The 25,667-nt window shown below is 44.7% G+C and overlaps 2 protein-coding genes across 3 annotated transcripts; both read left to right on the top strand.

Moving 5' to 3' along the window:
- Nucleotides 1-474: 474 nt before the first annotated feature.
- LOC135811554 (uncharacterized) lies at nt 475-5,530 on the top strand. Its single transcript, XM_065324784.1, has 2 exons — nt 475-1,683; nt 4,635-5,530. The coding sequence occupies exons 1-2, from the start codon at nt 1,182-1,184 to the stop codon at nt 5,369-5,371; spliced, it is 1,239 nt and encodes a 412-aa protein (XP_065180856.1). The 5' UTR covers nt 475-1,181; the 3' UTR covers nt 5,372-5,530.
- A 6,190-nt stretch (nt 5,531-11,720) lies between these two features.
- LOC135811552 (ADP-ribosylation factor-like protein 16) lies at nt 11,721-25,660 on the top strand. 2 transcript variants are annotated; one of them, XM_065324783.1, is made up of 6 exons: nt 11,721-11,799; nt 12,284-12,371; nt 13,845-13,927; nt 18,122-18,250; nt 21,687-21,802; nt 25,089-25,660. In XM_065324783.1, the coding sequence occupies exons 2-6, from the start codon at nt 12,311-12,313 to the stop codon at nt 25,255-25,257; spliced, it is 558 nt and encodes a 185-aa protein (XP_065180855.1). In that variant the 5' UTR covers nt 11,721-11,799; nt 12,284-12,310; the 3' UTR covers nt 25,258-25,660. The 2 variants fall into 2 exon arrangements, with proteins under 2 accessions (XP_065180855.1, XP_065180854.1); XM_065324782.1 differs by lacking the exon at nt 11,721-11,799 and having other exon boundaries at nt 12,035-12,371.
- Nucleotides 25,661-25,667: the final 7 nt, after the last annotated feature.

Raw genomic sequence — 25,667 nt, 5'->3', positions numbered from 1 at the left:
ATACACCATGGGCCATGGCCTTGGCTATGCCATGGTCCATAGCGGCATAGCCAAGGCCACGGTGTATGGACTAATATATGCCTAGGCTAGCCTATAATGATAATAATTATTATGGTCCATGCCATGGTCACTGCCGGTATGCTTGTCGACATGGCATGTGAGCACTACAAGACAGGCCCACACGCAGCCGGCCACACAGTGACCATGGTGACATGTCGACAGGATCTACTCACTGAACTTTTTTGAAATGACATAATAAATTAATAATACATACATGACACATGTACCGGTAAGCTACGCGAATGACATAATTATGGCTACGTGACCATGGAGGGTGCCCATGGTGACTGCGAACTAAAAACGCGTACTGGAACAACGCGGCTTGCGTGCCAAGCCACACACACTGACACAGACGTCTAGACTTTCACTGTCGCAGTGTCCTTGTAGTACAAGACCATGATGATTATTGTACTTTGTAGTGAACATGAAGACTTGGTGGAAACACTAAAACAGTAAAGGTTGAGTAAAACTAGAAGTAACAGTACAAGGTTTTGTGAGTCTGTGAACGTAGACTAGACTCCGCCCAGCCATGTTACCCTGTGGTTACCTTCAAACGACTAAGACCATTCAATTTTTTTAGATGATGTTTGCTAAACAGTAAACTGCTACAGCATCCTGCAGAAGTCGATAACGAGTCCTCATTGTTGTTATTGATTTGTTTGTGCAATGACATTGTAGTGGCGAGCGTCATCGTATGCCCGGCCTGTGTTGCTAGATAGCTCAGCAGCAGTCTGCACTGAAGTGGTGTTCGTTGCTCAGTCATTTACTATTGCGAATCATTCAGTGAAGAGACCCCTCGCTGCAAACCATACAGTTCTAGCTGGTCCAGTTTTCTGCCGCTAGCACTAGCAGTGTTTTGATTCTCACTTCATGGCTTCACGTTTTGTGGATAAACACGTCCTCCCAGGAAGCGATACAGTTGAAGTGATAGAATACTTCGGCGTATTTGTACGCATACCGGTCAAAGTGCTTGTCCAGGTCAGCAGCAGTCACTGCATAAGCTGAGTTAGGGAGAGACCAACTGCAATGAAATTACAGTTGTCGACCAACTCGCAGCCACTTGCAACATAGCTACCGACTGAAGTAGACGCGGCTGTATTGCCTTGTGGAACGGTGTGTAGATGGATGTCTCTGCACATATCCTTCATTCTGGTAGCATGCATGATGCTGCTCTCACCACGTCTAATGCCAGTAGTGGCGTGAACACTGCCAATAGACGATGGCTATTGTTTCCAGCCCTTTCACCCAAGTCTCAAGCAACACATGATACTTATGCTGCTCATGGTGCTACACAGCCGCAGTTGCCACAATCCCTACCGTATAATCAGACGGTAACTAGTGACTACACAGCTGATGATAGTACGAACAAAATTCCCATACCCAATGCCAGCAATCCTTCTGCTACAAGTACGGAACGGGCGGATAGCAATTCAACACATGCTTGCATGCTGCAGACCATTCAAAGAGAAAGTGGTACTAAAGCCAAGCATCATCAATTACGGATGCATCACCCATCAGGCAAAGCAGCAGTTGCCAGGACAACATCTAAACCCCTTCCGGCCAGTTGTGCGAAACGGAAAAGGAGGAAGCGCAAAGATGTCACCCGGAGGCAAGCTGAGAAAGGTAAGGAAATTGTGTGCGGGGGGGGAGTAGCACATACGTTTTAGAATGTCAATAAATACAATAAATGCTGCAGCTATAACCATGCACCATCAAAGGCACTAAAGGTATCCAGAACAGACTTTCATGTTGAACTTATCAGTGGACTTTGGTGAATAAATGCATCTGTCCCCGGGGAAAATTGCGGAAAAAAATCGCAAAAAACGCGGGGAAAGCGCGGCATAATATGGCATAATTTGCGGTAAATATGCGGTGAATAATATTGATGTGCGGTAATTTTCAGTGAGTATGTAGTGAAATCCATCAGTTACAAGTCTCTGGTGTAAGCACTCGTCATATTTGAGTAAAAAGCCGCCACGATGAGACGTTGCTGACCGAACAGTGCACTGTGTGTACGTGTAGTGCAACAAAAAAGTTCAAAAAACGCGGGAAAATCGCGGAAAACGCGGTCTTTTAAAAAATCGCAAAAAACCGCGGAAAAAACCGCGGCCGCGGAATCGCAATTTTCCCCGGGGACAGATGCATGCAGTATGCAGTGCTGGAACGAAGACAAGTACCGTATTTCCCCGATTGTAAGTCGCACCCCATTTTCAGGTTTGAACCATATCGTTTCAATATATTCACTTCAGTAGTAAGTCATGCTCTATTGTAGGTTGCACCCCCTTTTCGCCCTCGATTTTTAGTGTAAAAAGGTGTGACTTTTATCCGGGGAAATATGGTATCCATCGTATGAGGTCGAACAAACAAGGTCATAATGAGAGTGTCAATGAATGTGAACTTACAGAAAGTTTGAATAGAACTTGTTCCTTTTGCTTTCAAAGATCAGGCTTATACAATTGCTTCATTGAAGTAAATAGATACAGCTCAAACAATTTCCTCCTGCCACACACAAAGTGCATCACGAAGCGCAGAGAAGAAGAAAAATCATCATACATCTGCATACAAATAAGTAGAGATAAAAATGAAAGTACCCAATACGACAGCAGCATGTTTTACGTTGCTGTTGTCCTGGTGCGGTAATGCGACTAGGTGGTCAGTGATGGTGAAAGCGCTGCTAATGTTCAATGACAATTAGTGATAGGCTTTAGGTAGCCTTTGGGTAATCCTGAAATTCAAAACAATTTAATAAAATATTCGGCGAGGAGGCAACAATTTCAATATGGCAATAAGGAGGACGAGCTGAAGTGACAATGCATTACTTCAAGTACTTTATTTTAAAACAAAGCCAAGCGATAGAGACGATGCAAAACAATGTAAAATGGAAAGGAGAAGTATATGTTTCTAGAAAAATAGGACCAAGGTACTACAAGTTATGCTATAATGCCACTAACACCACCAGCTACTAAACAATCAGCTCATGCGATAACATTGCACGAGACTGACAGACAGTACTGACGCTCTGCAACTAACTGGCTAACAGCTCTAGCACATCTGGGATGCGCACTCCAACAGCCTTCCAACTTGGAAAACCCAAGTTATAAAATCACGATCGTAGTATGAAACTGCTGCTTGTTACCGCTGCTTATTGTCCATCAAAACTGTCATAGTCGAAGTACAGCGCTGTTTTACTGAGGCGTTCGGTTTTGCATGATTCTTGTTCGCATTGCTTCTCTTTAATTGATCTTCGCATCTTTGAGCCACACAAGTTGTGTGGAATGTTGATTTGCGTCCATAAATCGCGGTTTGACCGTATTGTCCAATGGCAATGGTCTTGCCAGTATCGTCATCGACATGCATGTACATCTGCCAACATCTCTCACAGCTGAGACTTTCAGCTCGTGTTCGTCTTAGTTGCGCTCACCTTCCCCTCCTATGTTATCATATAACTTAGAACCTTTCAAGTTGGAAGGCTGTTGGGGTGCGCATCCAAGATCTGCTAGAGCTGTTAGCCAGTTACATTAAAATCTGGTGTAAGCGACCTCTGGTTTTAGCGACCACCTGCTTTGAACAACAGTTTTTCCATGAACGGACAGTTCTAAACAGAAACTGCACCGGACACAGCGACCGCCTGCCTTGCGCGACCAGCGACCGATTTTTAGTGCACCAAATGCCATATTAGACCTGCACACAGCGACCAAAAGTGCCATCTTGCCTGGCAGGGGTGACTGCAACAGGGTTGAAGTGCGCTCTAAATGAAGCAAGTGCATGCCGTCAACAGAAGTGACAAGTGACAGAGCAGGATGCGCTGCATGCACTTGAGTGGGGTGTGCTTTGCCCCCCCCCCCCGCGAGAGTATTCTATGCTCCACACCTGTCAATATGAGTACATGGAATATGAGTACATGGAAGTACAACCATGCACATGTACATGTAGGTGCACATTCCGATGTGCCACGAATGTATGGGACCTGGTTCTGAAGACCACCTGGCTTTAACGACCGCTTTTGCTTGCACCGTGGTCCGTGGGGTGGTCCGTGGGGTGGTCTCTTAAACCAGGTTTTACTGTAGTTGTAGAACGTCAGTACAGTCGGTCAGTCGGTCAGTGTCGTGCCAGTACCGTCCGTCAGTCGGTCAGTCTCGTGCCATGGTATCGCATGAGCTGATTCTTTAGTAACCGGTGGTGTTAGTGGACATTATAGTGTAACTTGTAGGTCCTTGGTCCTATTATTCTATAAATTTATCCTTGGATCTCCATCCGAGGCCATTCTTGCACACCTGATGAGCCGTCCTAATCTATACGGCGAAACGATCATCGTGTGAAACTGCTGCTTGTTACCGCTGCATATTGTCCACCTAAATGGTCATAGTCGAAGTACAGTGCTGTTTTACTGAGGCGTTCGGTTTTGCATGATTCTTGTTCGCATTGCTTCTCTTTAATTGATCTTCGCATCTTTGAGCCACACAAGTTGTGTGGAATGTTCCTTTGCGTCCATTTTACGAACCGAGCACGGACCGAGTATGGATTGGTTATCTTTTTTGTTTGTTTGCTGTGGCTTGTTCTGTTGTGTATTTCAGAATTGCAAGCGTATGAAGACCCTGCTGGCATGTGTGCCTTGGAGAAACAGCTTGGTGATTTGGACATGGACTCAGCGCCTTATCGAAAGCTCACCACCGCATCAACATACCGTGTTCTGGCATTGCCGTTCCCCAGGCCACACCATCCGCTTCAATTGTCAATGTCTGAGAGAAACGAGCGTGAAGTGTATCTTCGTCACATGAAGGAGCCAGACAGCATTAATCCATGTGATGGACATCAAGGTGTGGTCAGACGTATTACACCAGATTCACTAGACTCTGGTGTTAGCTCAGCAGCACACATCATGAGCCCAGCATCTTTGCCTGGACGCACGAAAGGAGAACAAACAACAGCCAAGTGTTCTGTTAGTGCTGCTGATACAGCTGCTACAAGACAACATTCCGAAGGCTTCTCTACATCTTCAGAATACCAGAGTGTCTCGGCCAATACTGTACCCTGGTCTATGGAAATGTATAGCGATTTCAGCGAGTATGACCAGCCGCAAACAACAAACCTACTGAACTACAAAGAAGAAAGGAGGAAACGCTACCGTCTAGTGGAGAACAGCCGCAAGGAGCGTCATGAAGAAGAGATCAATGCAAGAGAGGCAAAGAGGCTGCTGCATTGTCAGCATAACGTTCAGCGACTCAGGTATGATGGTGAACCCAGGAAATCCACCCTGGCTCCTGAACAGACCACTGCTATTTCCTGCGTGTCTGCAGTGAAACCAGTGTAATTTAGCCTGGCTGCTGCATATTCTCTAAGCACTGTCAATTCATCAATTGACCTTCTGCTGCTTCTGCTACTGTGTCCTGCTCCTGCTCCTTGCATGAAGTCAGGATTGTAATGGAAAAAAGATTTCTGCCTATGATAAGTTAGGGAATACCGTACTATCTCTTATCTGCTCTTTTAAAGCCCAAATGTCCCAGTTTCGTTGGGAGCATTTTGGATTGGATTGGATTTTTATTTATAGTGGTGACTATAACAGACAATTGCCTAATAACAATAGACCCACTCGAGGGAAAGATGCAAAAAGATATGAATAATTAACATAGTAGACTACCGGTATTGGATAGGTGATCATGTTCGCATTTTGCATAGCTGAAAGTCATAATTACTAGCGTGAAAAAGCAAGGCATCGGGGTAACAGTTTCTTAAAACGGGCGGAGTTATCCACACAGCGAGCTAGAGGGTGCAAATCATTCCACAGCTTAGCACATTGGAAGGAAGCGCCATGACGGGCAAAGGCAGTTCTGAGCATGGGCAACTTAAGAGTGCGTGATACAAGGCTGCGCGTTGCAAGACCATTATTTAAACGCTCGAACATTTGACTTAATGTGACACTACAGCGGCCTTCCAAACAGCGCCACGTCAGATACAGTAATTTCTTGCAATACATGGTTGCCAAACGATCTAGACCAAGTCTCGCAAATAAAGGGCTTGATGGGCTACAAAAACCAGTATCATACACTGAACGCAAAGCTCGCTTTAGCATTCGTTCAAGCCTACCTAACTGGGTTAAGGAAAGGCCAGCAGAAAAACAATTTGATGCATATAGAAAATCTGGCAACACTAGGCACTTTACGAAGGTTTCTCGGCAAGTCAGCGGAATATTGTGTCGATTTCGGAACAGAATACCAATTTTACTGGCTAGTTTGGAGACCATAGAATCAACTTGAGTGCTCCAAGAAAGATCCTGGTCCAAATGTATTCCAAGGTACTTTGCACATGTCACTTGCTTGAGCTGCACTCCATGGCAGTAGACTGCAAATTGGTGGTCAGTAATATGTGGCGTAGACAGGAAGAGCACTTGTGTCTTCCGAGCATTTAGAATTAAATTGCGGTTTGACAGCCAGGTACTAATGGCTGAGACAGCTGCAGACAGGGAGTTGCTAAGCGCATTCTTCTGCTTACCGCAAACATACAATAGAATATCGTCAGCAAATTGAATAACTTTCACACAAAACTCGGAGACAATGGACTGGATCGAACGAACATAGAGTACAAAAAGCAGCGGACCAAGAACAGAGCCTTGGGGAACGCCACACATGCAGGGGAAAGGAGGGCTATAGTTCTCAGCAATGTGCACTATTTGGCGACGATTGGACAAATAGTCGGCAAACCAGACTAATGCTGAACCAGATATGCCAAGCTCAAACAAATCATTAATGAGCACTTGGTGCCTGACCTTGTCAAATGCTTTGGACATATCCACGAGCACAGCACCAGTAATTTGTCCGGCATCGCGAGCGCGAACAAACGTGTCCGTGACGAAAACTAGAGCGTCTTCCGTTGAATGTTGACGTCTAAAGCCAAACTGACAGGGAGGGTACAAATTCTCCTTGTCCAGAAATGAGGATAGTTGTCTATGGACAATTCGTTCTAACAGCTTCGACACAATTGGCAGGAGAGACACAGGGCGATAATTTCCCGGATCTTGAGGATTTCCAGCCTTGAATATCGGCGTGACATGTGCCAACTTCATGCCGTCCGGCACAGAACCAACAGCAAGAGATGCATTAAATATCAATGTTAAGGAGGGAGCTAGCAAATCAGCGCAGGACTTCAGAAGAAATGCGGGTATTCCATCACTGCCTGTCGCTTTGCTGGTGTCCAAGGAACCCAACAGTTTACGCACACAACCTATTGAAACCGAAATGAAGGATGTAAAACCCTTAGGTCCCACTGGGCCCTGTGGAAGACACAGTTCAGGTGCTCGTTGTTGATCACTGACAACATCAGCAAATACACACCCAATGTTGCTTGCAGAGCATTGTGGAACGGATTGAACACGTTGTCTTCCGGATAACTCGTTCAAAACCTTCCACGTTTTCCTGGGATTACCTTGAACACTGGTGAACTTAGACTGAAAAAAATTCGTCTTCAATTCACGGTTCATACGAGTCACGATACGCCTGGCTTCTTTAAACGCATCGTAATCAGTCTGGCACTTAGATTGCAGCCATTTCCGATGAGCGTGGTTACGTCGTCGTATCAACAGGAACAAATGTTCATTGACCCATGGTGAATGCTGTCTTGGTCGGGAAGACGCGTGGCGCAATGGAGCATGAGCATCAAGAATGGGCACAACCTTAGTCAGCCACTGTTGCCACATGTCATCGCAGGACCCACGAAGTTCACAGAGGTTGGCGCAAGAAATATCCATACGAAGTGATGCCAAGTCCATTCTCTTGAACATTAATTATAGGTAAGTGCATGGCAGGGAGGGCCATTTAGCTTGGTGAATGCTCTACATATTAGCCCGAGGTTCTGACAAGGCCCTTGGCAGGAACGTCGCTGATTGGTCATCGAGTTCTACACAACGGGACAGACTTCATCAGCCTAAAATACAAATAAGGTAGAAGTTGTGTGTGTGTGGAGCAAAAACCCTTCCTAAGATAGAAGCTATAAAAAGTATGAAAGCCGCAAATATCAACATGCAACATGCCACTTGTTCAATTTCATCACCATCACATCACATCATTTGCACTGCCGATAAAATAAGAATGCAGTAGAACATCGATTATCCGGATGTTAACTATCCGGATGATCGATTGTGCGGATCGCCTGGTCGGGCGGGACAAAACAAATAATTAGGTTCTCAAGGTTTTGCCTTGCGGTTTCGGCAGCTATGGTTTTCCTTCAAGGGAATTGATAACCCAGTCACGGTTGTAGCCATTATTTTCCGAGTACATTGTATTTAAATCCGACGTGTGTTATCTGTGTGAGTTTTGGTGAATTTCGGTTGGTATCGCACAAGACTTTCTGTGGTGGCTCTTGCTAGCTCTCAGCGCTGCTGCGTTCACTGCATAGAACATGACCGAAAAAGTTTTTTAAAGTTTGAATTTAGGCCATTTGGTCACTCTGTAAAAGCCAGTGGGCGTTTTCGGTTACAAAGTCACACATTCTGGACTCAGGATTCAAAGGAACGGATCGCGGCCATGTAAACGAATGACTACACGTAAAAATCGCAAAAGGGGATCAGATCGGATCCCGTACACTCCTAGCGCGCACGTGGACCTAGCATGCTGTGTACGTCGAGTGCGTCAGTTCTGGCGGGAGAATTAGCAATTCCGCCCTCTCTTCAGAATTGACGGAATATCCAATTCCGTCGCTTCTGACAACGGAATTTGTGTAATCGAACGGTCCATCCACCATAACTAATTCTGGAAGTGACCGAAATGTGTGTAATCAAACGCGACCAATATTCATATATATTAGTATGCAAAATAGAAGAAGAAAACACAAGGAAACGAGTTTAATATGAAGCAACTATCCACGACTGTAAAAAGATAATAAGCAGTCAGAAACTGCGATAACATGGCACAAAACTGACAGGCTACTGAGACATTCAACGACCTGAGACCTAGCTCTAACACATCTGACTGGTTATTATCTTCTTACAGTCATGGATAGTTGCAAAACAACTTGTCTCCTTGTGTTTTCTTCTTCTATTTTACATTTATTACTGGCTCATTATCCGAGTTAAATTTTGCCTACTAGTATGAAGTATTTTAGATTACTGAGAGTGAGACAGTGCTACTACACTGTACATTGTTAGACAATCTTAGTCCTGAAGGCAAAATTGACTTCATTGCCCTACAGGTGAGGCCATTAATTTTGTAGATACAGTCAGACCTCGCTTAACCGCACACATCCGTTTTCCAAAAAAATATCCGGATAGGCGAGGGAACCGGATAACCGAACACCGTTTATGTTGGATGCATCACGTATGCTGTAAATATGTAACCAGCTTTTTTTCTTCCGGATGGCGAGGGATCCGGATAAACGAGGACCGGATAAGCGAGGTCTGACTGTATAAGATTTCGGAAAAGTCAAGTTTGAATCTAGGCCATTTCGTCACTCTGGATACTTCGCAATCAATTCTTGGCATTTTGATGTACATATTGCAAGGGGGAAGAACGGGTTTAGTGACAGATCGCATACAATGACATTTTGTTCTCTCCCAAAGGAGTGTCGTTACAGTCAACTTCGTTAATAACGACTGCGGATATACATGTAGCGACAATTCGCGAATAACGACAGAATTCCTATGCCCAGAGCAAAGTCCCATTTAACTTCGGATACGACTATCTGAATAATGACAATTTGCGAATAGCGACATGCTTTTAGTGACCAAGGTCATATTCACGGCTTGAATAGCGACTTTCTGGGCTTTTGACAGCTATTTCAAGTACCTGTCATGCAGAAGTACCAGAACCCATGGCGATGGGTAAAGGCAAACATGCAAGACGTTGCAGCAAAGGGGGGGGGGGGATGCTTTTATTTTTATTTTGCTCCAAAATAGTTAGAGTGATCAGCACAATCATGTACAGTAATCATCATACATGTACAATCATGTACATGCACATGTACAATGTAAAAAATAAATAAAAAATTATTTTTTATTAACTTTATAGTTATATATAACATACATGTACTTTCCATTGACATCAGTTTTCCGAGTAAGATTTTCGTCGCTTGTGTGGTGTGTTTCTCTACCAATGAGCGCGTTCTATGATTATTTATCGCTGTTCTCACACTTTACCATTTTTAGCAGCTTGCATATGCCATTGATATATGTGGAAAGCGCGCACTTGCGCCATTTCTGGTGTATAAGAATGATCATTCCTCCATTATCATCATTATCATCCTCTACTGATGAGCTCCGACAGGGAGCGAAACAGCTGTCTAGAGGCGTGGAGCAATAATTATTATCTCTCAACGGAAGTGTCCTTGCTGGTGTCTGTATGGTTTGGCTGAAGAGCGCGTGGTTGTGATGAGTTGGGAATGCAATAAACTTTATAGTTCCTTTCAATTGTAACACATGATTGTATAATTGAAATAAAGTACACATTGACACAGAGCATGAAAAGAGTTTCATTTTGAATTTTTGATATGCATGTCATACTATACAAAATATGGGTTCACATACATTCAAATGGGACTTCGGGTATAAGGACACTTTTCTGATGCCCCGCTGAGTGTCGTTATTCGCAAAGCAATTAGTTGACTGTATATCCAATCTCCACAGCATAAGTATTGTAGATCACTTGGGCATAGCAACTAAGTTACTTTGTTAGTAGATGCTAGCGATAAAAAAATGACTTCATTGCTCTAAAGGTGAGAACAAATTGAGACCATTCGTAGAGAAAAACTTACCTCATCTTGGCTGATCCAAACGCCTTAGAGTGGCAGAGAACGTGCAAAACAGAGCGCAGATGTCAAACCGAAAAACAAAATTTCAGAACTTCACACTGACTGTCACAGATTCGTAATGGGAGACTAGTACTAGTAGAAGTAGAGGAGCGAAAGTCCGAGCACGCGTTCTCAAAAGGACGAAGATGACGATGTTCCGTAGTACAGTGCTGGCAACTGAAATCCGACCCCTTGGGGGCGCGGCGCGCCGCCAAGGGGTCGGATTTCAGTTGTCAGCACTGTACATGACCATGATGACTTGCATGCAGTGCTGTTCAATGAAATCCAGGCACCACGTCACTCAAGTACGCGCCGGGGTTACCCGAGTTGAGCAATAGGGCTTGAAAGTGATGACGTCAAAACGGCCAGGGAGTAGTAAGTTGACATCAGATTTCTATTTTTGGATCCACTAAGGTGTGACTTTGCTATTGCCTAAGTATGTGGGTGCATAGCAACTCACTTATGTCGCATGCAGGTGTGACTTTTATTTTGCCACCAGTTGTAACCCCGCCCCCAGTAGCCAAATCAGTCAGTTTCACTGGCTACATCACCATGCTGGGGGGTAAGACCGCTTGAAATGTGCTTGGATCCATACAAAAACTGGATCCAAGTGGATCCAGTTTTTGAATTTTTGAAATTGTTGCTATGCTGTGACGTAGCACTTTCAAGCCCTATAATTATTAATTTTAGCTAAAATCGACCTGCGATATGCCATGCCGTGGGCCATGGGCACGGCGCATACTAGTAACCATGGTAACTACCTTGGTAACTACATGATTGTATGACTGGAGTGACAGTGACACACTGAGTGACAGTGACAGTGCAGTGACACCATGGACAGTGACACCAAGACTGGCAAACGTCTTCTCTTGACTTGACTCTTGCTGAGTCTTGACTCAGTCTTGCAGTCTTGGTGACACGACTCGTCTGGATGGATGACCGATGCGGCGATGGCGATGAGCAGGAGTTAGTAATACTAATAGTAATAGTATTAAATTTTGTCTTACTGTCCTCCTACACGTACTGTGACGTAGTCAGACTCATGCCGTCATGATGATTTAGTATAGTGATTAGAATCTGATGTAGCACAGTCATGGACATAGTTGACTCTACTCACAGTACAGTAGCTACTTCAACAGTAGGTCTGCAAATGGACCCTCTACTGGCTCTAGCTCTACCGATAAAGATACAATGTCATGTGCACAATAAAAATGCCAATAAAATGTGAACTGCTGTCTGTAATAATAAAAAAATATAGCGTGTTTTGCAATAGCTGTGAGTGTCTGGAGCTGTGCTAGTATTAGTAACGTTACAATGATTGTGTAGATCTACTACTACTACTACTACTACTACTACTACTACTACTACTACTACTAGTCCTGGTGGTGGTAGGATACTGCCTGGCCAACGCGTGTATAATAGTATTCATTCTCATGTCATTGCCATTCAGTTCGAAAAAAAATCAATTACTGCCGTTATGATTATGCTGATGGGACCTCGTGGAGCTGGTAAAACAACATTGCTCAAGAAATTAGCGGGTAAGCTAGAACACTGGTTGTATTCATGCATGTGTTCCCAGCATCCTACTCATGTACTCATGTACCATTGTGTACTGATGTACTGATGTACTGATGTACTCATGTACTCATGTACCATTGTGTACTGATGTACTCATGTACTGATGTACCATTGTGTACTGATGTACTGATGTACTGATGTACTCATGTACTCATGTACCATTGTGTACTGATGTACTGATGTAGGTCTAATTCAACAGTCACGGTTACATGTAGATCTTGAGGTCAATTTTTCACCAGTTGTAGTCTTCGGGGTGCTGAGTCAAATGGTTTTGGTCCGAGGAAGCTGAGACATTCCCTTCCTCCTTTATTCACAATCGAACTCCCGCACTTCTACCAAAACTGGGCGACTGCGCCCTACTAGATTGGGAGTTGTATGCAAAAGTCACTAAAAGCGCCGTTTTGTTCTTATAAAAGCACGGATGACCGCGATTGGTCCATATGTTGTAGTCTTTTGGACGCTGAGTCGACTGGTTTTGGTCCGAAAAGCCTGCGATGCAGCGTTCGGCCCTTATTCTCAATTGAACACGGTTGAGTAAGCGGTCACGTGCTCATGCGTACACCAGTCACCTGGTCACCGTGCCTACAGGGTACAACTTCCACACCAAGGTTCAACTCAAAGGTCCAAAGGTTCAACTCAATGGTCCAAAGGTTCAACTCGAGTGACAGGAACGCTGTAAAAGTTGTAACCTGCAGACACAGTAACCATGGTGACGGGTGCTGAACAAAAACTTGTTCGAATCTTTCTTCATTGTCATGTTCACTATTTCATCTTCTTTCCATTTTTGTTACTACACATTTCATCCATCGATTGACACCTTTAGGCCACGCCGTTTTTTCTATGTTTCGCGTCACCTTATCCGATGAAATCAATGAGGGAGGGCGAAAAAATAAAAAAGCCATCCAAAAAAACAGTGTACAGTGTACGTGCATTGCATTTGTGTACAGTGAAGCGACGCAGCACTGTTCATGTACATTGACATGTACATGAATACATGAGTGTATCCACTCTGCCATGCATGTGTCCCAAACACCATGATGATTGTGTGACTTGCGGCCCAGCTTATTACACACACATCTACATGTACACGTGTGTGAGCTGACTCAGCTGAGTTACATTTTCCCGTTTTCTGGGTTTGCATTAAATTTGTATTGCATTTTCCCAAAAAAATTGTTCCTTTTTTTTGAACTCCGGCTTTGAAATACATGCGCGCGGGGGACGCGAAACATAGATAAAAAACGGTGTGGCCTTAAATAAATTGCACACATGTCTATCTAACTGGTTCTCCTTGTTGCGATAATATGCAAAGTCATTCTATACCATCACGCGTCTACACAAAATTTAAACAAATCGTAGTCACATCAATGAATGTGCACTAGTTCAAGTTCTAACAGAAACTGCAACCATTGCCTTTTCTCAATATTGTTATGCAGGTGAGGATGGCTCTCGATCTGCCGCTCGCCAACAAGGTTGCAGACATCTTTTTGATTCAGTGCTCCCTCCTGTCAAGCACACGGTAAGATAGACTTTGATAATGCTACTTAAATTAGAGGCTGCGAAATAGTGGTTGCAACTTCGGAGATGATTTGTAAGAAAGGGTGCGCTCCCCACGCCGGAGCTCGCGCTATTCCGCCAACTTGACTTGAGTCAGTCAAGTGTCAAGTCAAGTCGGCGGAATAGCGCGAGCTCCGGTTTGGGGAGCGAACCATTTCTTTTAAATTAGAGGCTGTCCGTTAAATTCCGAAAATCTCAATAGTCGCCGAATGTATGCTGACCCTTCCTCCCCTCTCCCCCTTGCATTGCTGGTTCAGTATGAACACCAGGAATCAGCCGGTACAGTTTGCCTCATCAGTTGATGGATTGAGTAGGAGTTTGAATCTAGCTCAATTTTAATGCAATTTTAATGCAGATTCCCCCCCCCCCCCCCGTCGCACCAGGATTTCCAAGCTCGTCGACACGACTGCCCCTCAGTTTGAACAGGTTGTCCTGCCGTTAGTACCTCTGCTCCCTCCACTCGACGTTTCTCGCATCCAAACCAGTGAGTGTCCTCATTTCCTCCGACAGCTGCCTTCTCAATAGGTCGTAAGGGTCTGTCTGCTGCGGTGAGCTGTACGATTCGTGCGACACGACATGCTGCAGTTGCCGCGATGTTCACCGTCAAACGGTGCAAGTCATAAGGCACGGTCTGTGACTGGGTGACTTTTGGGCCTAATTTCTTGTTTGCTGGGATTTCTTTTCAATCATTTCTCCTTGAATGAAGGAGAATCAAGTTCACAATAGCAGTTTTTCATGAAGATCAAAACATAGCTCTGACAGTTGTGCCATTCTAATAATAGGCCCAGGAATTGATAAAACTGTTCGTCTGTCACACTCCTGAACTATCCCGAAATATAGGAAGTGACATGACATATTATCTTGCTAAATTTCAACTCAAGTCGTGTAAGATATTCTGTGAGTTACCATGGGAAGCGTAGTGTTCGAAATGCTAAATATTTTCAAGAACGAATTGGATCAGTCGGTGCACGACGCTTTCTCCTATTCCCACTCGAATTGCAGCTGTTTTGTGCGCTTGAGTCCCCGTCTATGGTATGAAAGGTTGAACAGATTCAACTCTTCCTGTTGCATCCCAATCTGTATGGTAGTACAGTTGCATTCCCGTTCCTGGTATTCACATTGGATGCCGTCAGACTGTCCCGTTCCTGGTATTCACATTGGATGCTGTCAGACTGTCCCGTTCCTGGTATTCACATTGGATGCCGTCAGACTGTCCCGTTGGTTCCCCTTGCTCCTTACATCCCGTCCCGTCGAATGTGAACTAGGCTATAGCTGCGATGATCATGCTGGGAAATTGCATACCGGGGTATGCGGAGTGATTTTCTGTCAGGGAGTGCTATTTCTACTACTCCGCTGCTAGCTAAAAATGGGTTGGAAACCTACAACAGGAACACTATAGCACGTGATGTGACTTTTCACAGTTTTCACAGTTGGCAAAATCCATATAAAGGGTATCAGGAGTTGCCCACTCTTGGGAGCTTATAGTACCCTTGCTGTTACTCATAAGCACACGCATTCAGCTGAAAATGCACGATAACATTTCGAACCGTCTATTTCTTTTCCATTTGAGCGGCAGCCGCTGTTTCATCACTATGATGCACATACCGTAAAGTGGCGGATAAAAGCCGGGTTTGCATACAAGCACATCGCGGATAAAAGCCGGGTTTGCATACAAGCACATCGCGGATAAAAGCCGGGTTTGCATACAAGCACATCGCGGATAAAAGCCGGGTTTGCATAGAAGCACATCACGGATAAAAGCCGGGTTTGCATAGAAGCACATCGCGGATAAAAGCCGGGTTTGCATAGAAGCACATCGCGGATAAAAGCCGGGTTTGCATAGAAGCACATCGCGGACAGAAGCCTGAAAATCAAACGGGTCAAATGCATATAAGCCTGTCGCGCGTAGAAGCCTGGCTTCTATGCAAGCGCGGATCGGGTAGGTCAAGAGTGCATGCGCTATATACGGTGCATAGTAAAACTGCCGCCATACCGGTAGTCAGTGGTAGATCTACGCGTGCCGCGCGTAGAAGCCTGGCTTCTATGTGCGTACAAGCCTGGCAAAAATATCAGTGGTGCATATAAGCATGGTTTGCATACACGCCTGGCTTGCATTAAAGCCTGATGCAGAAAGCGGCTTATGTGCTTATAAGCCCGGCTTTTATCCGCGACTTTACGCGATCTCTTTCTCTCTTTTCTCACTCTTCAATGTAGTCGTTTCGTTCGTCTTGGTCTCTTGTCTCGTCGTCTACTAGTATAATAAATGTCGTTCCCACTAACCTGTTCCCGTTGTAATGTCTGGATATGTCGTCAGTCGTCCTGTTTCGAACTCAACATTGGCGCCCAACGTGGGGCGTGAACCCACGACCCTGAGATTAAGAGTCTCATGCTCTACCGACCACCCCTCCATGAAAAAAATCCCGCGTCCTCGCGGAGAGAAAAAAAAGAGAGGAAAAGATTTTAAAAAAATGAACTGGAGGAGAAAACACACACACACACACATACTGCACGCGCGCATGGATCTCACGAAAGTGTGTACTAAAATGCACTCGTACAGATCATTCCTGTACTACTTATTGTGTGAAATAACAATTGGAGTTTGACGAGGAACGTGAATTACTAGTATTTTGCACGGCTAATACAGCCTAGTTACACTTTTGCTAAACATCCAAAAATTAGAGCGTGGCTCACCATGATCGGACCCCTAACTTGGTAATGTTTTACGAACACACGCGCGCGCACACACACTACAAAAAAATTCACGAAAATAAATTTGACGAAGAAGCATACAAAAAAAAGAAAGAGAGAAAGGTAGCTGACCTGCATGGCTTGAACGAGAATAGAAGAGGTAAGGTTGGCGTAGGAGAGATGAGACTGACATGGACGAGACGAGGTTGATATAGACGAGACGAATGGTGGTTGAGGACGGCTGGGCATGGGATGATCTCAGGGTCGTGGGTCGATCAATAATCGGGCGCCAATGTTGAGTTCGAAACAGGACGACTGACGACATATCCAGACATTACAACGGGAACAGGTTAGTGGGAACGACATTTATTATACTAGTAGATGACGAGACCAGAGACCAAGACGAACGAAACGACTACATTGAAGAGTGAGAAAAGAGAGAAAGAGATCAAGTCTAAACGGCAAGATAAAGGGCCTGGGTAGCTATGGCAAATATGGGCGCGCAAGTAGCTACCCAGGCCAACGGAGCGAAAGGAGACAAAAGGTGCGTACGCAAGTGCATGCAGGCCAGCTAGAAAAGGTACGGGAGGAGGTACCTAACAGTACATATAAAAATAGGGCTGCGAAGATTATACCAAAGGCTCATTTACACAGGCTGGGACCAGGTCTTCTAGTTACTTAGGGAGTTATGACATGGGATGATAGGGAGTTATGACATGGGATGATAGGGAGTTATGACATGGGATGATAGGGAGTTATGACATGGGATGATAGGGAGTTATGACATGGGATGATAGGGAGTTATGACATGGGATGATAGGGAGTTATGACATGGGATGATAGGGAGTTATGACATGGGATGATAGGGAGTTATGACATGGGATGATAGGGAGTTATGACATGGGATGATAGGGAGTTATGACATGGGGTGATAGGGAGTTATGACATGGGATGATAGGGAGTTATGACATGGGATGATAGGGAGTTATGACATGGGATGATAGGGAGTTATGACATGGGATGATAGGGAGTTATGACATGGGATGATAGGGAGTTATGACATGGGATGATAGGGAGTTATGACATGGGATGATTCGTTGCCTGTGACACACATGTGCATGCAGTGCATATATAATAATTATTATGTCTGTTCACTTCTTTTTTTATTGCTCTTTTCCTGTATAAAAAAATAGATATATAAACTTCACGTATCGCGCCAGACCGTCTCGGCTAGACGGCTAGATGGCTAGATGGCTAGATGGCTAGATGGCTAGATGGCTAGATGGCTAGATGCCGAGTTATCCGCATCCGTAGGAACGCCACCACCCTTCAAGGATCAAGGCACGATCCTGTATAAAGCGAATACAAAAATTGATGGCTGAAGTCTATTCTTTTGTAGTTACAGCCTGTATCCTACTGAGTGTATACAGTGTACTGCACCTGCCGCTTTGTTGACTTATTCTAACAGACTGGAATTTCGCTTGGCGGGTATACTTGTAGTAATACGGCTACTCGAATAACTGTCAGAGAGATAGGCTCGAGCGTGTACCCGCTTTGGAGCAACTTCGTGGATGATACAGAGCCGGAGAAAATTGTTGTAAGTGACATGGGTGACTTTTGTGCCTGCATTATCGCATATTTTCTCAAATGTGTCCTAAATGAAAAAATGTATGCACCAGCAATTGTAATATCTTTTACCTTGTAGAATTATTTGATCTTTTGCATCTTTGGCCAAAAACACTATGGAGATTTACAAATATCTAATAACGGGTTGAAGTGCTGATAATTTATGTTGTGTTGAGAGCACCCCATATACGTACGAATCAGTGCCTCTTGTACCTTTATTTTTAAGTCCTGTTAGAAGACAAGTCTCATCACAAGAGAGATTTTCTACTAATGAGGGAGGACCTGCATATCGGCATTGTGAATCCTAACTAGTTATGGACTCGGATGGATAGCCAAGGATTAATTGATACAAAAGGGAAAGGACCAAGGAACTACAAGTTACGCTATACTGCAAGTCCACTAACACCACCAGTTACTAAACAATCAGCTCATGCAATAACATTGCACGACACTGACCGACGGTACTGACGTTCTACAACTAACTGGCTAACAGCTTCAGCACATCTTGGATGCGCACTCCAACAGCCTTCCAACTTGGAAGGTTCTAAGTTGTAGAAATAACATAAGGAGGGGAAGGTGAGCGCAACCAAGATAAGCACGAGCTGAAAGTCTCAGCTTCCCCTTTTATTGATCTTCGCATCTTTTGAGCCACACAAGTTGTGTGGAATGTTGCTTTGCGTTCTTGAATCGTGGTTTGACCGTATTGTCTAATGGTCTTGCCAGTATCGTCATCGACATGCATGAACATCCGCCAACGTCCTTCACAGCTGAGACTTTCAGCTCGTGCTTATCTTGTTTGCGCTCACCTTCCCCTCCTTATGTTATTTCTATAACTTAGAACCTTCCAAGTTGGAAGGCTGTTGGAGTGCGCATCCAAGATGTGCTAGAGCTGTTAGCCAGTTAGTTGTAGACCGTCAGTACCGTCGGTCAGTGTCGTGCAATGTTATCGTATGAGCTGATTGTTTAGTAACTGGTGGTGTTAGTGGACATGCAGTACAGCACAACTTGTAGTTCCTGGGTCTTTTCTCTTTTGTATAAACTAACTAGTTATAATGAATTTTAGTCGACATTCGTCCTTAATTCCTTATTACCTATTCACCTTCCTCCCAGTTCGCAGTGTATCACAGTGTTCAGTCATTGAATAATGAAGTCCGGTTATAAAAGCGCTGAGTCGAATGGTTTTCATGCTGCGGAATTACGCGTCTATGAACGACAGCAAGAGTACATGAAAACCAGAGTGTGCAGCTCGGATTGGTCGCTGTCACGGCAGAATTCCGTGATTACATCATTTTAGTGATGTAGTGCATACAAGCAGGATTCAAGCAGGTCTCTTTCTGCACAACTGCAGCTCAGTTGTACACACGACACGATTTCCCGCCTCTGATCTGCGCCAAATATGATGTTATCATGGAATTCCGCCGTGACAGAAAGTAGAAAAGCCCCAAGCTGCACACTCTGGTTTTCATGTACTCTTGACGACAGCCACAGAACCTGCTGGGACTATACATGTGTACTCGAATCTCATCCTGAGCACGTTTTTTATTCTTTCTTTTTTCAGCCGAATTTTTTTCATTGCAAAACGGTCCTCAATTGTTCTGATCATTCTTCAAGCAAAGCGAACGATAAATCAATAGGGCAGGGGATGAAGGAGTGTAATTGGAGTTCTTGCGTGGCACATGACAACAATACACACTACAACTAATATATATAGTGCGACGATCCAATCCGCACAGCATTTCCTAAACCAGAGCGGACGGTGCCGAGTAGAATCTGCGGTGTTTCAAATTGTTTGTTATCTACAACGCGAGCAGAACGGAGATACAAATATATAAACGTAGCAAACATGGTGGATGTCTGTATTTCGTGACAGAACCATCCGGGTGCGGCTTACACTCCTGAATATACGGTAAACCTTTGATTCTTTCTTTATATAATAAGAAGTTACTCGTGCTTCCTCCGCGTCACCGAAATTGTCGCAGTTTGACTATTGATATAGAACGGGGTAATTTCTAACCAGCAGTCATACCACAGGTAAAGGATAGACCTAGACGATGATCATCATTCATCAGTATTCCGGGCTGACAGCAAAATTCTATTTTCTGTTCATGGAAGTTGCAAACTTTGAACTAGACACAATTTCTTCGCTGATGTCGCTGCGATGGTACTTTTGACTAGCTGCTAAGATCAGTCAGGCGTTACCGCCTGCACATTTCTCGTGTCCATAGCCATTCGCTCAATGACTCACCTCTGTTTACCTGAGCTGGGGTGAGAAATACTCCGTGCAACAAGTTGCAGTGCTTGGAGAAACATTGAGTGGTCCGCAAACTTGCATACATGAAAAAGCGATAAAATGCAAGAGTGATACGAATTATCGCTCTTGCATCTTTGAAATTCTCCGTGAAGTCCAAATTTGAAATTGCTCTTGCATCCATGCAAGTTTACTGAGACACCTGCTACCTGCAAGAGCGGTGTACGTGTAGTGCTAGTGATGCACATGCAGGTGCCGTAGACCAGTGATGCTGAAAAAGAGGGCGCGCTCTACGTGATAGTACACTTACCTGCATGAGCTGCAACCACACAGCTAAAATTGATGGGCATGCCACGGCTAAAAAAGTTCATTTCAAGATCGACTTTATTCCGCAGCCAGCGTAATCAACCAACCTGGCAACGATCGTGAATTCTTTTCCAACGTACTCGTACTGAGTTGGCGGTGAAGTAGTCGGAGTCATGCAGAGCAGGCAACAAGCATAGCAGCTCTTGTCCTGTTGAGAAAGTCAACAAGCATAGCAGCTCTTGTCCTGTTGAGAAAGTCAGAGCATTAGAGATAAGGCGCGACCAACATAAAACCTTCTTGGAAATTTTGCAAAAATGATATTGTTTGGAATGATATTGTTTGTGAATGATATTGTTTTGAATGATATTGTTTGGAATGATATTGTTTGGAATGATATTGTTTGGAATGATATTGTTTGTGAATGATATTGTTTGGAATGATATTGTTTGGAATGATATTGTAATTTGCGGAATGATATTGTTTGTGAATGATATTGTTTCGTCCATTGACATCAGCGAGGACGAGGCCTTCAGCTCCGCGTGAATCTCTCAGTCCAACTGTCCTGGAACGTCACTCTAGACTTTAGAGTATCATCCCGTGCGATAATTGTCGTATCGGTTGTAGCTTATGTTGTTGGCAGTAACAAGTGACAAGTAACTAGTCAAACTGCGACAATTTCGAGGACACGGAGGAAGTAGGTGTTCATTTATTTCATGTCCATTCGTTCCCAAAGGAACATTTGTTATTTCCTGCCAAATGCCATTGTCATAATGACTGCAAGAAGATCAGGTGGTATGAATGTGTTGATGTATGTCACATTCCCTAAACCTGACTTTTTTGTTTATGTGGTTAGTTTATAATAGATGGATCTAATCGTTCACAAATATCAACAACAGCTTGTCAATTCCATTCAGTGCTGGCATCAGACAAATTGAAGAACAGACCTTTTGCTCTGGTTATCAATAAGTGGTAAGTTAGTTCAATTGTTCATTTTTGACGATAGAATTTTTTATTCTCACGATGGCACCATCGCCAATAAGAGTTAAAGGGGAAGTGCATCGATTTTTCAAGTAGGGCTCAGATGAAAGACAATTGGATATCGGTTCCGATGGTATATCTCTCGCTTGCGTACGGCAAGGGAAACTTGCCATATCGCCGATTTCCCGATCCCGTTTCCATGGCGACTACAGGTGATGACGCACATTCTGCTTAGCTCCGTGAGATCGAGAGAGAAGGTCGATCACTGCAGAATTGTGTCATTTTCAGTTGTCTTCTTGTATTCACGAAGTGAAAGAAGTACTGTGTTCAATGCTGTTAGTGCCGTGAACTGTTTATCAGTAGTCCTCTCCGTTGTGTACTGGGACGTGACACCGACAGGGGAAAGCTGGAGTGCGGAGACGTTAGCTGGCAAGCGAAAATCGTGACGAACCAAGTGCTGAAATCTTGGTTGGGACAAATCAAACGTTCAGCATTTACCTCAACCAAGGACCATGCCGTTTGCTCTTTCCACTTCCTGAAGATGGATGCGCTGCCTGCTAAAGACTCTCCTATCTCTCGTAACATCTTCTGAAGCCAGGTGAGACGACGAGTAGCGGAGATTAGCGAACGAAATAATGTCGTATGTTTTGAAATTTTTGCTGAACATATCTCAGGAGAGATAGCATGTATGAACTTAGTCCATGTGAACTCAATCAGCCCATGAACTAACCCATGAACAAATGCTTTCCTTGCAGACGTGCATGTGTCTATCCAATCTACACGTAGAGATCATTCCATGCCCTCAGTGAATGGCCTATTTATACAAATAATATTATATTATTTGTCCATACACTTCATCTGCATGTTGTCTCTATGGAGAAGGGTATTGTTCATTTCATATGAAGAAGTTCGGGCAATAGATGCTTTCCTCTAGTACAATTCTGTTGACCTGATGTTCTTTCTAGCTTCATGGGTAGCTTAGGTGAGGTACCATCACCATCATGTTTACATGAGGGTCAAACACTGCACCGTTCTTTGTTGTGACATGACGTAAGTTATTGTAAGTGCTCGCAGACTCCATACGTTCCAGCAACACCTAGCATGGTTTCCCGTGAACGTTGTGGGTGAACAAATTCCTGTCCAACATATTTATACAGACATGCCAGCACACACCATGCACCATACACCATACACACACTTGCCCTGCCCTGTCGAGTCACTGCCACGTGGGCCCGGAGGGGCAGTGGAGAGAGAATGGGAGAACGCCGCCCCATGGCACCCGGGACACAAAAACAAGAGTTTGTCTATGTAGGGAGCAACACACATACATACATACACATGCACACACACACACACACACACACACACACACACACACACACACACACACACAAAATGAGAGTTCGGGTCATCTGCCACGAGACTGACGTACAGCCGCGGAGAGCTTCAGCAGCGGTGTCTATTCCTGCCCTGGACCGAACGGAAGCAGCGGTCGCAGGACACACAGTATTCACCACAACACGGCTCCACTGTCGTTGGGGGCTGAGCCACACACTTGTGACGGGCAAGAACGCCATAGCTAAGAAAGCAACGGCCACAGCGATCACACTGGCATGCTCCACGCTGCTCCTGCACACACTCTCTCTCGCTCACACACACACACACGTGAGCACATACTGCACGAAAGAAAGAGAGCATGAGTGTCACATTCTTGCATAACGTGTTAGGAAGTGTTTATCAGCACACACTTCTACATGCACATGCAGGCACTCAACGACCAACTATGCACCATGCCGTATGTTCGTCAAACATAAGATTGCAATACCAAAGAACAACATAAACAAGATCACTTACTTCGTTCTCCTCCCCAGCCAGGCCGTCTCCTGCATTTCCCTAGGCGGAATGTAGCCTACGAAATGGTTTCTCTAGACTAGAAGAAGATGCTTGGTATTCGCCATCTCTCCTGAGAAATTTTCAGCAAAAATTTCAAAACATACGACATTATTTCGTTCGCTAATCTCCGCTACTCGTCGTCTCACCTGGCTTCAGAAGATGTTACGAGAGATAGGAGAGTCTTTAGCAGGCAGCGCATCCATCTTCAGGAAGTGGAAAGAGCAAACGGCATGGTCCTTGGTTGAGGTAAATGCTGAACGTTTGATTTGTCCCAACCAAGATTTCAGCACTTGGTTCGTCACGATTTTCGCTTGCCAGCTAACGTCTCCGCACTCCAGCTTTCCCCTGTCGGTGTCACGTCCCAGTACACAACGGAGAGGACTACTGATAAACAGTTCACGGCACTAACAGCATTGAACACAGTACTTCTTTCACTTCGTGAATACAAGAAGACAACTGAAAATGACACAATTCTGCAGTGATCGACCTTCTCTCTCGATCTCACGGAGCTAAGCAGAATGTGCGTCATCACCTGTAGTCGCCATGGAAACGGGATCGGGAAATCGGCGATATGGCAAGTTTCCCTTGCCGTACGCAAGCGAGAGATATACCATCGGAACCGATATCCAATTGTCTTTCATCTGAGCCCTACTTGAAAAATCGATGCACTTCCCCTTTAAGTTTATGAGAAGGTGAGATGCTGTGAGTGGGTCTGCGGGTTATGCAGTTGGAAAGTAATTTACGTCACTTTGAATTTTACAAGTATGGGAGAGGTTGAGCCCTGCTGGAGCCAATTGAGTTAATAAGAAGTGAGTAAATTTCTTGCTTGAAAGCAGGTCGGGAGGGAATATCACGAATGCTAGCAGGGAGGGCATTGTTGTATTCTAGGGATTTGTTCAGTGGGGAGTCTTTACAGTTGTCGGTTCTGGTGGGTGGGAGATGCCAAGTGCGGGTGTGTCAAAGGCTATTGGGGCGTAAATTGAGCGGGGGCGTTGAGCATGCGTATGTGTTGTGGGGCATATTGGTATTTTATGGAGTATGCAAGAAGGGGGGGGGGGGGTTCCGTTGTAGAAGGTGAGAACTACCGTTTTTGCAGTGTTGATTAGGATGTGCCAGCGCCCCAAACGTCCAGCGGCGGCTGACACACTGCTCTGCAGTTGCAGTTCGCAGTGGCGGCAGAGCTGCTGGCACAGACGAGGGCTGTTGTTGGTGTTGTTGTCGGTGGCGGTGTCAGTGGTGTCATGGCTGTGGCTGCCAGTTGTCGTTGTTGTCGTTTTCAAATGTTTATTCTCACTATGTTTTTTCTGCTCTTGGTTGCGCTGCTGTTTTTGTTGCTGCTGCTGCTGTCGTTGTGGTGATGTTTTGTCTTGGTACTAAACTTCAGGGATGCAGCTCTATACATGAAAAACGAGGAGTTGAAGGAGGCACTCCATCTCGACTATATTGCCAGCTACGTTAACAGGAAGAACTTGTCTCTGTTCAAATTGAGCATTAAAGACGAGACTGGACTGGAGGAGCTTAGGCGATGGGTCGAAAGCCCTTTACAGCAGTAATGTCAAATGATCCAGCAAACAGTGATTGCAACTTCAGTTGTCTGCATTAACGATAATTCCAGAATTCTAGCTGCGTTTTCTCCAGGGAGATGATATACAGTACTAGTAGTGACCTGAACAAAATACAACTTAAGACATTTCTGCTTTACAGAGTACCACAGAGTAGTGTTGAATTCTTTTGCTTTTACCATGTGATTATGCAATCACCATTATGGAATGAAGGCTGCCTGCTGCTCCTCGCTGATAAATAAATAAAGATGGAAGACAATTCCATGCAGATCAGATCCTGCTGCTGGTGCTGCTTCTGTAGATGTCGATGCTGCCACTGCGTTCGCCACCTCCAGCCAATTACAGCATGGCCACATTCCCAGAAAACGAAACATATAATCAATTCCAGCACTCACACTGCA

Source organism: Sycon ciliatum, chromosome 3, assembly GCF_964019385.1.
Source record: "Sycon ciliatum chromosome 3, ocSycCili1.1, whole genome shotgun sequence".
In the NCBI taxonomy this organism is placed as follows: Eukaryota; Metazoa; Porifera; class Calcarea; order Leucosolenida; family Sycettidae; genus Sycon; species Sycon ciliatum.
This window is presented reverse-complemented; position numbering and strand designations above follow the sequence as displayed.

What these genes read in the sequence shown, in the direction of transcription:
- LOC135811554 (XM_065324784.1), top strand. Translation starts at nt 1,182, where the DNA reads ATGGATGTCTCTGCACATATCCTTCATTCTGGTAGCATGCATGATGCT. An exon ending in CCGGAGGCAAGCTGAGAAAG is followed by an intron (nt 1,684 to 4,634) that starts GTAAGGAAATTG and finishes TGTGTATTTCAG; the next exon opens with AATTGCAAGCGTATGAAGAC.
- LOC135811552 (XM_065324783.1), top strand. Translation starts at nt 12,311, where the DNA reads ATGATTATGCTGATGGGACCTCGTGGAGCTGGTAAAACAACATTGCTC. An exon ending in ATTGCTCAAGAAATTAGCGG is followed by an intron (nt 12,372 to 13,844) that starts GTAAGCTAGAAC and finishes ATTGTTATGCAG; the next exon opens with GTGAGGATGGCTCTCGATCT. An exon ending in GCTCTGGTTATCAATAAGTG is followed by an intron (nt 21,803 to 25,088) that starts GTAAGTTAGTTC and finishes ACTAAACTTCAG; the next exon opens with GGATGCAGCTCTATACATGA.